General features: G+C 46.6%; 1 protein-coding gene across 1 annotated transcript in view; it reads right to left on the bottom strand.

Annotated features, from left to right (window-relative positions):
• Positions 1 to 2,536: 2,536 nt before the first annotated feature.
• The window catches only part of NPLOC4 (NPL4 homolog, ubiquitin recognition factor), a 52,423-nt gene continuing 42,575 nt past the window's right edge, over positions 2,537 to 12,384 (bottom strand). Inside the window, exons 13-17 of the mRNA XM_079965465.1 lie at positions 11,467 to 11,538; positions 9,818 to 9,913; positions 7,531 to 7,647; positions 5,415 to 5,517; positions 2,537 to 4,551 (exon numbers count right to left, since the gene is read on the bottom strand). Of these exons, the coding sequence (XP_079821591.1) occupies positions 4,394 to 4,551; positions 5,415 to 5,517; positions 7,531 to 7,647; positions 9,818 to 9,913; positions 11,467 to 11,538 (546 nt within the window). The 3' untranslated portion in view covers positions 2,537 to 4,393. The remainder of the gene's footprint in view (positions 4,552 to 5,414; positions 5,518 to 7,530; positions 7,648 to 9,817; positions 9,914 to 11,466; positions 11,539 to 12,384) is intronic.

The raw sequence follows: 12,384 nt of genomic DNA, 5'->3' as shown, positions 1-12,384 counted from the left end.
AGGACAGTGGAACTCCTCCCAGAAATTACAAAAGTACAATTCAGGACACAGACACGTGGCGGAAGAGGGTAAGAGAGCTCTCTCCTGCCCAATTGAACTGTCTTTGGTTTGTTACGGAGCTTCAGAGAAAGTTTGCAATCCAATCCCTCTGCACAAGTTGGATTTGGGAGTCCAAGGTCACTGTTGATGCTAAGGCAGAGGCAGGGAACATGTGGTCTTTGGATTCCCAACACCCATCAGCATGATCAAGGATGATGGGAGCTGGAGCCTTGTAACATTTGGGAGGACCACAGGCTCCCTGCTCTTCTGCTAAGGGCTACAAGAAGAAGACAACCCCTCCCAGAACTTGCTTTCTTTTGGATGGAGTGAAATATTCATCAGAAGAGGCTCTGACCTTTCTCTTAAACTTCATCTTTCACTTAGGGTATGATGGGTCTTCACAGGAGCTGTGGAGTGGAGGTGCATATGCTCATCAATATGTGGCTTTTCTACCTGTCTCAAGTTCTCTCCAGCTCCAAGAATCCATTAACTCTCAAGTCAATGCTTTGGTGGATATTCCAGAATTCAGCTGTCATCTTGGATGCTGGTCTTCTTTACGGGACAGAAATTGCCGGCTCATTTCTGTGTCATTTCCTTTTCTGCCAAGTGACAGCGTTTGAGGGCAGCAACATCGTTTATTGCTAGGGCTCTGCCCAGCATTAAGACCCTTTCCCATCTAAAAACCTAAAATCTGGGCAGGGCCAGGTCACGATTTTCCTAGAAAGCTGGCACTGCAAACTGCCCAGGGCAAAAGCAGGAATCCAGTATTTTGCTGGAGGGGGATTTACTGCATGTATGCAAACAGGGAAGTTTTCTTCAAAGCCAGTTGACATGTGTACAAGGAAGGCAATTTTTGAAAGCTAATGAGCTTTGGGTGAAGGGTTCAAGTGTTGGGACACTTCATAGAAATCCAGAAAACCCATGTCTCCCTATATAAGTCCATATTATCTAAAAAAGGATTTCACAAGCTGGACCTAACCTTACACCCCTTTGCTAGTGCAATTTTTCAGAATTATAGCAAGTTGCCACTTGGCAAGTTGTGAACAAGTTGGATGTGCAATTGTCCATGCTGGAGGCTGCAGGGGATCCCTACTAGTCTGTGTGTGTGTGTGTGTGTGTGTGTGTGTGTGTGTGTGTGTGTGTATGTATTGGTCACTCTTATTTCCATTGCGTATGCTTTGAATAGTCAGAAATCCAGCTCTTTGGAATCCATTCTCTGAAAAATAAGCATTAAAGCAGCTCCCTGCTAGTACCGAATTAGCCCACTCCAACTTCCATCCCAAACTCACTACCTCCCCTTGTAAACATTCGAAATTAAAAGTCTGACTCCTAAAAAACCATGGTCAAATGAGAGTTGAAAACCCAAGAATCCCGCAAGCCCATTGTTCCTTGAAGCCAATTAACAAAACTGTACATTGGAAGAAGTGACTCACTCATTCACCTGCTTCTGCTGTAGCCAGGACAACTGATGTTGGGCAGGATGCTTGTAAGGTTCAGGAAGCTTAACAAATTCTAAGTTGCAAGTCTGAGGAATGTTGAGTGTTTTACAATAAAACAATCCCTTTTACAATTTAAAATGTTTTGCTGCCACTTTGTTGTATGGGCAGAAACAAAGCCAAAACAAGGGAGACTGGCTTGCGAAGCACTTTTAGCAAGATCCTTCTAAGCTTCCCCCTCCTAGACTACTCAAGTGAGCTCTTCATCTAAAGCAGCGGTTCTCAACCTGTGGGTCCCCAGATGTTGTTGGACTACAACTCCCATCATCCCTGAGCTGTGGCCTTGCTAGCTAGGGGTGATGGGAGTTGTAGTTCAACAACATCTGGGGACCCACAGGTTGAGAGAGGCTGATCTAAAGCTACACTATAAACACCTAAGTGACAACTGTATGCTTTGCTTGGTAGAGCTCTGAGATGAGATACTAAAGCTTTGCCTAGTACAGTGGTACCTTGGTTGTCAAATGGCTTGGCTCCCGAACAAATCAGCTCCCAAATGCCGCAAACCCGGAAGTGAGTGTTCCGGTTTGCAAATGTTTTTCGGAAGCCGAGCGTCCAACACGGCTTCTGATTGAGTGCAGGAAGCTCCTGTAGCCAACTGGAAGCAGCACCTTGGTTTTCGAACCGTCTTGGGAGTCAAACAGACTCTTGGAACGGACTTCCAGAATGGGTTAAGTTCGACAACCAAGGTACCACTGTACTGTTTTTCTCTAGACAAAGCTTCACCATCTTCAGCAGAAGGGCTGCTGAAATGCCACATTTTGCTCCCCTCCTGCAGTTGCCAAAGTCCTTAGCAAGCATTTACGGCAGGCAAGGACTACAAGGTTTGAAGTGGGGAGCTCGGATCAAAAAGATTCTCACTGGGGCACTGCCCTGAAGAATATTCAAAGCTTTGTCTGGGGAAAGCTCTGTTAATCCAAGAGCTGCACAAGTTCAAAACGGATGGGAAGAAAAGCAAACACAAGAGGACAAGGCGGGCAAAAGAACAGACCAGGAGGCTTCCATTTCAGACGCTTTTAATATATTTTTTTATTTGCAGGGCTGTTATTCAGTCAACTCCAGTCCAAACCAAACACACACCTCTGCAACCCATAGAATGAAAAGGAATAGCAAGAGTAGCTACAGCCCGGTGAGCTCAAGGAATCTAGTCAAAACACAAACCCAGGAAAGAAGAGAGCTGCACATCCTGTCAGCAATAACAAGGGCCAGGTGAAGTGTTGGTTCAAACACCTGACAGACAAAGCCCTAGGTATTTCAAAGCCCTAGGTATTTCCAGCCATGGAAAGGTAGAGACTGCATCGCTCATGGCAGCTGTCTGGGAGCCAGGCCTACAGGCCCATAAAGAAAACTGGTAGCTGGGGTGGAGGCACATTTTGCTGGGGTGGGCATCTAACAAGATAAAAATTATGGGATGCCCTCTGTCCCCATAACCCAATGTATGGCATGAATGCCTTGCTTCTCTGCTATAAAACTGATGGGAGTTGCCTGGGGATGAACAGTTAGGTGCAGAAATACTGCTGTGCAAGAAGAACCAAATGTGCCCTAACACTGCTGGCAGAGATGCTGGGAATTTTTGGACAATGAAAGCACATCTCTGTATGGCAATGGAGGAGCTCACACATCAAAAGACATGAGGAGCTCGAGGGCACTGCTAAAAATGTGGTTATGGGAAGAGGAGGCAGGTAAGTGTTCTGGAGGCAGGAGAATTTCCAGCGTCTCAGCTGCAATTTGCCTGGATCGCGCTGCAGCAAGACAAAGCTCCTTTCAAGATGCCGACAAACGTTCCATTTAGCTTTCCCTGCTGGGATGCTATTTAAGTCGCTAACAGGCACGAGGAAAGGTACTTGCGAGGTTTGCCTGCTCACAGCTACAAAGACCAGGAATTGGCTTTAAATGCAAAGGGATGACAGCATATGGAAATCTGGAGCAAGCGAACTGCTCGCGAACTGCCTGCCCAACCCTGAAACAGCCAGGATGATGCCGCCAAATTGCGACCCGCTTCCAGTTCGGGAAGCCAGCTGGTCTCCACTGCCCGATTTGGGCAAGAACAGCCCTCTGTTACCTAGCTCTAGCTGAGAAGCACCAGGAGACAGCTGTTTTGATAGAGCTCTTTAAATCTGTGGCCATTGCGGCTGGGCTGGACGACTGTAGACACCCTACCAAGTTGAGAAGCGTGTTCTCTCCTCCTCTTCCTCTCTAGCCGAGATAGTCAGTCTGGGACTTAGCCCGGGGGGGCTACAAAGCAACTGTATGTTCTGCCAGTGCAGGCCACTCAATTTGGAAGCTCTAATTAGAGGCTGGACCGAAGTGACTCAGGCACCAGGGACCCAGTGATTCTGGGGCTAAATGCAAAAAGCATGTCAAGGGAGCAACATTAGGCAAGCTAGCCTGGGGACCCAATTGACCCCTTCAACACAACTGCCTTGCCTCACTGTGACTGGCTTAAGGCTGGGGGAAGCTTGTGGCATGCAAGCTGATTGGGGGGGCGGGGGCGGGCGCAGCATGACCACACTGCCATGTGCCCACGGGGTTGCGCGATGGCAGCTCCAGGGAAACATGACCACTGGCTGGCTTTCTACAATATTGAGAGCAAAGAAAAGACAAGGCAGCAGCGCCGGGCAGAGGGGCTGTGCCGTATCCCTCCCCCTAAAACATCCAGTTCCACCGGCAAGCTGTCACCCGCTGGATGGCACCGAGTGCCCACGACGTGGGTCGCTCCCCGCCCCTCCCCTACCTGCCCTGACCCTCAGGGTGCGTCATCCCAGGAGGAAGAACAGTCCCCCGCCTGGCTAAGGGTTTGCCTCTGTATTTCCGCCAGTTGGTCTGTAAGGGCCGCCCCGAATGCTAAGCTGAGAGGGGGCCTAGCTACGTGGGAGGCTGCACATCTCGCAGTGATCTGTGCCCGGCTGGTTCATGAAGGTGCAGTGCTGGCAGGCCCACATGGCGGAGGTTGTGGCATGTGTCGAACCACCCATGGCACCGTATTCTTGGAGTCCTGGAAGCTGAACTCCAACTGTGCCTAGAAAAAGGGATTAAAAAAACACACAACAAGAATCAGGAGGGGGGTTAGGAAAGCTCTGACAAAGTGGGGGAATTTTCAGCTGAACATTACAGAAAAGGGTAGCTTTCTCTAGTTTGTGCAGAGCTATATGCCAACTGGACGGGGGTGGTGCTGTGGGTTAAACCACAGAGCCTAGGACTTGCTGATCAGAAGGTCGGCGGTTTGAATCCCTGCAACGGGGTGAGCTCCCGTTGCTCAGTCCCTGCTCCTGCCAATCTAGCAGTTCAAAAGCACATCAAAGTGCAAGTAGATAAAGAGGTACCGCTCCAGTGGGAAGGTAAACGGCGTTTCCATGTGCTGCTCTGGTTTGCCAGAAGCGGCTTAGTCATGCTGGCCACATGACCCGGAAGCTGTACGCCGGCTCCCTCGGCCAATAAAGCGAGATGAGCGCCACAACCCCAGAGTCGGCCACGACTGGACCTAATGGTCAGGGGTCCCTTTACCTTTACTATATGCCAACTATATTTTCTCCTCCCCTGCAAGGTCTGTACAGCTTTGAATCCCCTCATAGTATTATTTGTGAGAGACTTTATTTGCTCTCCTGCACTAGATCAAGTTCACAGAGTTGTTTATCCACAAGGATTACATGCTTGCCCACAGACTGTTTCACAAATATTTCTTTTCTTTGGCCAGGGAGACTGCTATCCTTGCTCAAGCCCCTTCCTTCCTACTGAGATCTCCCCCCCGCCCCCAAGTGACTGAGGGAACTCAGACATCAAATCACAACCCTGGGTGATCTGATAACAGATAAAACCAAAGCTCTCCAGCATCTCTGCAGAGGTGCCCAAATCCTAGTATCAAAGGGAAAAGACATGACATACTGCAAAGCTGTTCAATGGTGGCCCATTGCTCAGATTTCTTCCAAGTCTGTGCAAGCTCTTCATTCCGAGTCCTGACTGCCTCCAGCAACAAGCTGATGCTATCCTGGAAGAGAGATGATGGGTCAGGTCACAGCTAATCCCATTTACCTCAAAGATACATGGGGCTGTTCAGGAAGAATTTCTTTTCTCCAGAGCTGCCCCCACCTCCCCAAATCCACCAGCCGTAGTGGTAACATGACTGCTTATTTAACAATAAGGCATCCTTTCAAATAACACATCTGTAGGGCCAGACACAGCTAAGTAGTCTTGACAGCGAACGTCCCCACAATGACCACCAATATCACAGTGGGGCTCCCCGCCCTTTCCCCATACACCCAAACTGCCTCTGGGGGAGGGTTGGAAGAGTCCCAGAAGAAGCACATGGGGCTGGGGGAGAGATGGCTGATTGTCTCATCAGGCAAGCAGAAAAGCTTGTGTTGGCTGGCAGTAAAGACACACTTCAGTTTCCAACAATCTAACAGCATCCCAGTGCCATCTCAGGCGTGCTCTCTACCTCCCTTCCAGCTTAAAGGGCCAGCAACCCTATAAAACAGGGGTCAGCAAACTTTTTCAGCAGGTGGTCGGGTCCACTGTCCCTCAGACCTTGTGGGGGGGCCGGACTATATTTTGAAAAAAATAAATGAACAGATTCCTATACCCCACAAATAACCCAGAGATGCATTTTAAATAAAAGGACACATTCTACTCATGTAAAAACACACTGATTCACGGACCATCCGCGGGCCAGACTTAGAAGGCAGCTGGGCTGGATCTGGCCCCCGAGCCTTAGTTTGCCTACTCATGCTATAAAACAAGAAGATGAATCGCACACACATCGAACACAACCCTGCATGGTACGGTGCTGTATTTGGGGGAAAGGAACTGCCAGTGTGAACTCCTTCAACCAGCCAGGACAGCACCCAGAAGAACCAGATCGCAGCGGCGGTGGCAGCAGTGAGTTTGAATGGTGGGTTGCAGTACAGCTGCTTTCTTTCATGCATTCGTTTTTCAGCAACCACAACTTGCTACATGCAAGTGGCAAACTTGCATGGCTGTATGAAGATGACTTAGCTGAAGGGGGACATTGTGCTCCAAACAGCAGAGGGCGCTAGAGGCCACTTCAGAGGTGCAGACTTAAGACTTCTGAGTGCACATACTGTACATGTCTCTCACTGACTAATATACATCAGCCCAATTCAGAAACTGGCAAATAACCCCAAAAGACAAAATGCAGTGAAAATGTGAAGTACCTCCCCCTTTTTATGGGCTACATGCCTATCTTGTCACCACACTTGCCCCACCTTTTTGGCACTAAATGTAAGTATTCAGGTTTTGTTTTTTTTTAAATAGTAATAATAAGGGAGTAAATACATTGTTCAGTGTTTTTGTCTTGTTATCTGATTGTCAAAGCATATCTGATTGGTCCTGCTCTCCAGTTGCCTACTGGTAGACCCAGCTGTTCCGCAAATGCAGAATCATTGCAGTTCTCCATACATGGCACAGGGCTTGGTCACCCCCCCTTTTGGTGTTTACTTTTTTTGGGGGGGGGTGAAGAGCATTCCAGATGTTATATTCGCCAGCTGCCCAGCCAATAAAAAGAGGGCGGAGGCATGGGAGGAGATGCAAACACAGGAAGTTGCTGGCCTTGGTAAGACTGGGCGACCGATCATGCAATGGTTTACTGCAGGAATTTCTGATTCAGAGAAATTAAATGAAGTGCTTCCAGTTGTCAGTGGAACATCCAAGTTGGCTCTTGTCTTGTCCAAGAACATACCAATACAAACAACACAAAGGCCAAGCTGAGACTGCCGCACTTAAATCCCACGAGCATCTTTGTCACCAACCTTGAAGAGGCACTTCAAGAGATAGGGCAGCCTGTGGTGTCTGAGAAAAGATGCTTTGCCAAACTACCTGAAGGCAAATGTAAAGAGAAGCATGTAGCTTTCTGCAAGCAAGCAAGCAAGCAAGCAAGCTACACCGTGTGGAGTCCAGAGGTGCCCATCCCCTTAAATATACAGAACTCTCTTTGCAAGAACTCACACCGTTCACCAGAATTAACTTCCTTCTCATTACATACCCTTAAAGGCATCACTTCGTTGGTGACCAAGAAGAGGAGCAGATGGAAATCGGAGATGATGTCGAGGAACACTGAGGATGTGTTCTGGGACAAGTAAGTTGCCAGACTGTGGAAGTCCTGTAGAAATTGTAAAGAGGATAAACATTTCAGTGTTCCTAGGATTGGTTGGTATAGGCAGCACTACAGGGAATGACTGTTTTGCGTGGGGAGGAGTGTGCGTTCCTGACCTCCAAACGCAGCAACGGAGCGCATGCCAGCCCACTCTGCCCTGCCTCCTTTTCTGACCATTTTCAGGTTGTGGTGATGCTTGTGTGCATGGCTGCGCATGCACTGAATGCGCCTAAAACGGCCGGTGCCTGTGCTATCTACCCCTATCTAATACGATACATTGTTTTACATTTTCCGATTTTAATTGTTTTTAACTGTTGCATCTTATCACTTTAAGTCACTCAAGAGTTTTTTCCGTTAAAAAAGTTGCAAACAAATAACAATGATAGTAATAAAAACCTGTCAGATTAATCACTCTGGTCAATGAAGCTCTACCAGGACACATTCTCAAATCAAGAGAGCAATTATTTTTATTCAGATGTAGGAATAAGGGGATGTGAAATGGCACCAGATCTCTCAACAAGAGGAGTGAATAAATGGCCGATACTGTCCTAGCAAGTCAAACAAGTGCATTGGGGAAAAGACACCAAGTTCTGTAATATCCCCAACCCAACCAGAATATACCTGCAATTCCTTTCTGTACTAAGCTACTTGTTCTCTCTCTGATATGAAAACAGTCAGAAAAACAACAATGAATGGACGGAGCACCAGAGAAAGTTTAGACCATTCTTGATCTTGCTCAGTATTCTTCAAAAGCATCTGCCATTAGCTACTTGAAATAGCCACCAAGGGCAACTAGGGACAGACACACTACTTTTCACTTGCATTCACTGTTTCTAACCAGAGGCTTAAACTAAGGACGTTCCATGCACAAGGCTGTACTTACGGGACCGCCTCTCCTGGTATGCCCCGCGGAGGACCTTAGCGTCTGCAAATAATAATATCTTGGAGGTCCCGGGCCTCAAGGAGGTTAAACTGGCCTCAACCAGGGCCAAGGCCTTTTCAGCTTTGGCCCCAGCCTGATGGAAAACTCTATCGCAGGAGACCAGGGCCCTGCAGGACTTGACATCTTTCCGCAGGGCCTGCAAGATGGAGTTATTCCACCTGGCCTTCTGTCTGGGACCAGTTTGACCCCCCCTCTATGGGACCATGTAAGTTACCTCTTTGGTCCTTTTATTGGCTCATGTGGGACCAACATGGATAGCTGGCCCTGATGAATACTTGAGGTTCCCGACCCCTATGGCTGTAAGAGTGGCTGGGGAAACTCAGCCAGATGGGCGGGGTATAAATAATAATAAATTATTATTATTATTATTATTATTATTATTATTATTATTATTATTATTATTATTCATGGGCAGTCATTTAATTGTATCCTGATTCTAATTTTTAAGCTGTATATTAATTAATTGTTTGATTGTGTTTTAATGTATTTGATATGTGATGTTAGCCGTCTTGGCTGAGGAGGGCGGGGTATAAATAAAAATGTACTTACTTACTTATATGTGGACCTTGCTGGCTGACAGGAGTCGCCAGGATAACTAGAATGAAAAGCTGAGCTAGTCTTATTTGTTTCTAGACCCAGCAGTTCCACAGACACAAGCTCAAATTGTGTCCGCAGCAGGAACAGAAAGGGCAAGGCAGATTAGGGTGTCGTCTCTCCCAAGCGCAGCTCTTTCTTCACAGTGTTCATGCTTTTCCTTCTGCCATATACTGCAGGGGACCTTTTGCCCAAGCAGTAGTAGGCAAGAGGATAGCTGAAGGGGCATAACACCTACAAATACTTGTGTGCATTGGGGAGACCTATTACTGGGATGCAAAATGCAACATTTCTGTTTCTAAGGGAAAAATGAGGAACTGTGCAGGAATGTTTCTCTTACAATCATCTACGCAAGCCACGTTCTGACTTCTGATGTACATACTTCACAGTTAAGAGTACAGTTTATGTGATTACGTGCAATTTCTCCCCACAGAACTGCTACTCCCACACACAAATTCAGCACAATAACCAACTGCAAATGGGAGCTTTTTAGACTACTTAGCATCTGCAGCCAACCATTATTGTTGTTGTTTTTTTTGCACAACATCCTATGATCTTTAAACATTAAAGTCAGTTAAATTGTTTAAAGCCGCCCCCCTTTCCACCCCGGCACCCACCCCAAATATGATTTGCACATACCTGAGTTTCTCCCAGAACATCACGATTCTCAATAGGGAATGGATTTTGAGAAATAGAAAATGTGTAAACTGGATCTTTGGGGAACGTAGTAGTAATCTTAAATTTAAAAAAAGAAAAAAAGGTTGAGATGATGACTGCCTTATTTCTTGCGTTGGGTTCCATGCTTAGGCCTCAATCTAACGCCCACCTTATTTCCCAAGGAGATACTTCAGCATGCATGGCTAAACAAGCAGAGTGCAACAAGGAATTCATTTTCAAAAAGCATGGCTGATTCAGGAACATGCAAGCTTGAATTGGCTGTTCTAGAGTGGGTCCATCTTCTGATACAGAATAGGAAGGAATACTGGGCTGAAGTCTTCAGCAGTTCAAACTATCAATGCCCTTCCTGAAACTGCATTTTTTTAAATAATAAAATCACATCATCTTCTGGAGGGCTTGTAAACTTTGCTAATGTGAGGTGGCTGTGATTTTTTGATCCAGCAGGGAGGAGACCATGCTTGCTTGCTCTCCCACTTGTTGCCCAAGGCGGACTAATATTACAAGCTGTTATATCTGAAAGTGAAGAGCTAGCATATCCCAACTGCAATTCTATGGAGCCTTACCGATAAAGGACTTTTCAATCAGGGATCGGCAAAATTTGCAACCAAAACCAAAGTTGCAGAAATAGCCCAAGTCATTAGAGAATAACAAAAAAGCAGAACTGTAAAGAGAGGCTTCAGAAATTCGGTTTTGTCTCTTTTTTCAGACGCCTCCTAAGTACATGTTCTGTCAATCTCCTTTCATTTTAATTATACCCCAGGTAGTCCAAACACACACACACAGATGCCTTTGCTGCTGGGGTAATAAATATGTTTCTGGGCTGTCAATTGGAATACAAAGTTTGCAGGCTCAACACAATGGCCATCACTGTGGCATGAATCAGGCATTAAATGCCTGTATCCCAACGCTTGAGCAGCTATGTAAATACATGGACAAGGAGGAGGACCATGTTCAAGTTTCCAGCCTATATTACATGCTGCTGCAGTGAATCATACCAGTGCCTGTACTATCACATCGTCTGCTGATGAATCATCACTGTACTATACTACATGCTCCCATCTGGTAGAATAGTTTCCTCCCATCATTTTAACGCTAAATCCAAGCTCCGTGGCCATTTATTGCTCCTTGATACCATCCACACATATCCTTACTGCACATCAGAAAACCACCCATTTTCCAGCCAGACAGTCAAACCATGTCTGGCTCCTTCACTCTAAGCAGCAGACTGCTTAATCACTCCAGTGAAAGGTACAACCGACACTAGCTAACAAGCTCCTGGTGATGTAATCACCAGCATCTCTGTGGGGGGTGACAGTTTCTACTCATCTAATGGATAAATGTCATTTTGCAAGAGCAGCGAGGTGCTCCAAGCAGCACCTAACAAGGGGGCTAAAAGCTTTTCTGAAGTTTCACATCACCACTAGTCCAAAATAAAACCGCGTTGACTTACGAGCTGCTTGCTAACATTTAGCTTCCTAACAAAGGCAGGGCGGCTAAAGAAAGGAACAAAGTGAAAAATTTCAACTTCAGTGTTGGGGTGAGGTTAGCCTGTTTTTATTTCCCTCTGCAAAAGAAAAAGAAAAGAAAAGAAAAGTGTAGCGGATACTTACATCTATGATTAGGTACTCCACAGGGAGTGGACGAGCTAGCTGAGTAATCTCGTTGCCAAACTTGTCTATATCCTGAAACAATAGAAGTCTACTAGTTAGATTGAATGATCAATGCAAAATTGCTAAGGAGAAATATAGATCAGGGGTTGGTGTGCTGCATGTGGGCTACTGGCTAATTCTCAGTGGATCACAGCAATCTGGTTAACTGGATTCTTGCAAAGAAAGCTGCATAACTGAATCTTGGTCTGGTCCAGTAAGAAACAACTTATATTCTTAAACATGACTATATATTGAAGATCGATTACACCCTAACTATATGGAGATCCCAAATACACACACTTGCTTTAGAAATTTACACACATATCAAGTGGAACGTGGGAATTCAAGGCTGTGGCTTTTTTTCTTTGTTTTTCAGTGTAGACTATGAAAGACAGAAGCCACTCACCCCTGCAGCAAATGCATGTCTAACCAAGTAAGGTTAACAGTTTTGCAGTAATATGAAATAACTTAATTCTAGAACAATTAAAGTTGCCTTAAAGGTAAAGGTACCCCTGCCCGTATGGGCCAGTCATGTCCGACTCTAGGGTTGTGCACTCATCTCACTTAAGAGGCCGGGAGCCAGCGCTGTCCGCAGACACTTCCGGGTCACGTGGCCAGCGTGACGAAGCTGCTCTGGCGAGCCAGCACCAGCGCAGCACACGGAAACGCTGTTTACCTTCCCGCTATAAAGTGGTACCTATCTATCTACTTGCACTTAAGAGTGCTTTCGAACTGCTAGGTGGGCAGGAGCTGGGACCGAAAGACGGGAGCTCACCCCGCCACGGGGATTTGAACCGCCGACCATATGATCGGCAAGTCCTAGGCACTGAGGTTTTACCCACAGTGCCACCCGCGTCCCTTAAAAGTTGCCTTACTACC

This window comes from Podarcis cretensis (assembly GCF_951804945.1).
Source record: "Podarcis cretensis genome assembly, chromosome: 2".
Taxonomy (NCBI): domain Eukaryota; kingdom Metazoa; phylum Chordata; class Lepidosauria; order Squamata; family Lacertidae; genus Podarcis; species Podarcis cretensis.
The sequence above is the reverse complement of the archived record's forward strand: the minus strand, read 5'-3'. Positions and strand labels throughout refer to the sequence as shown.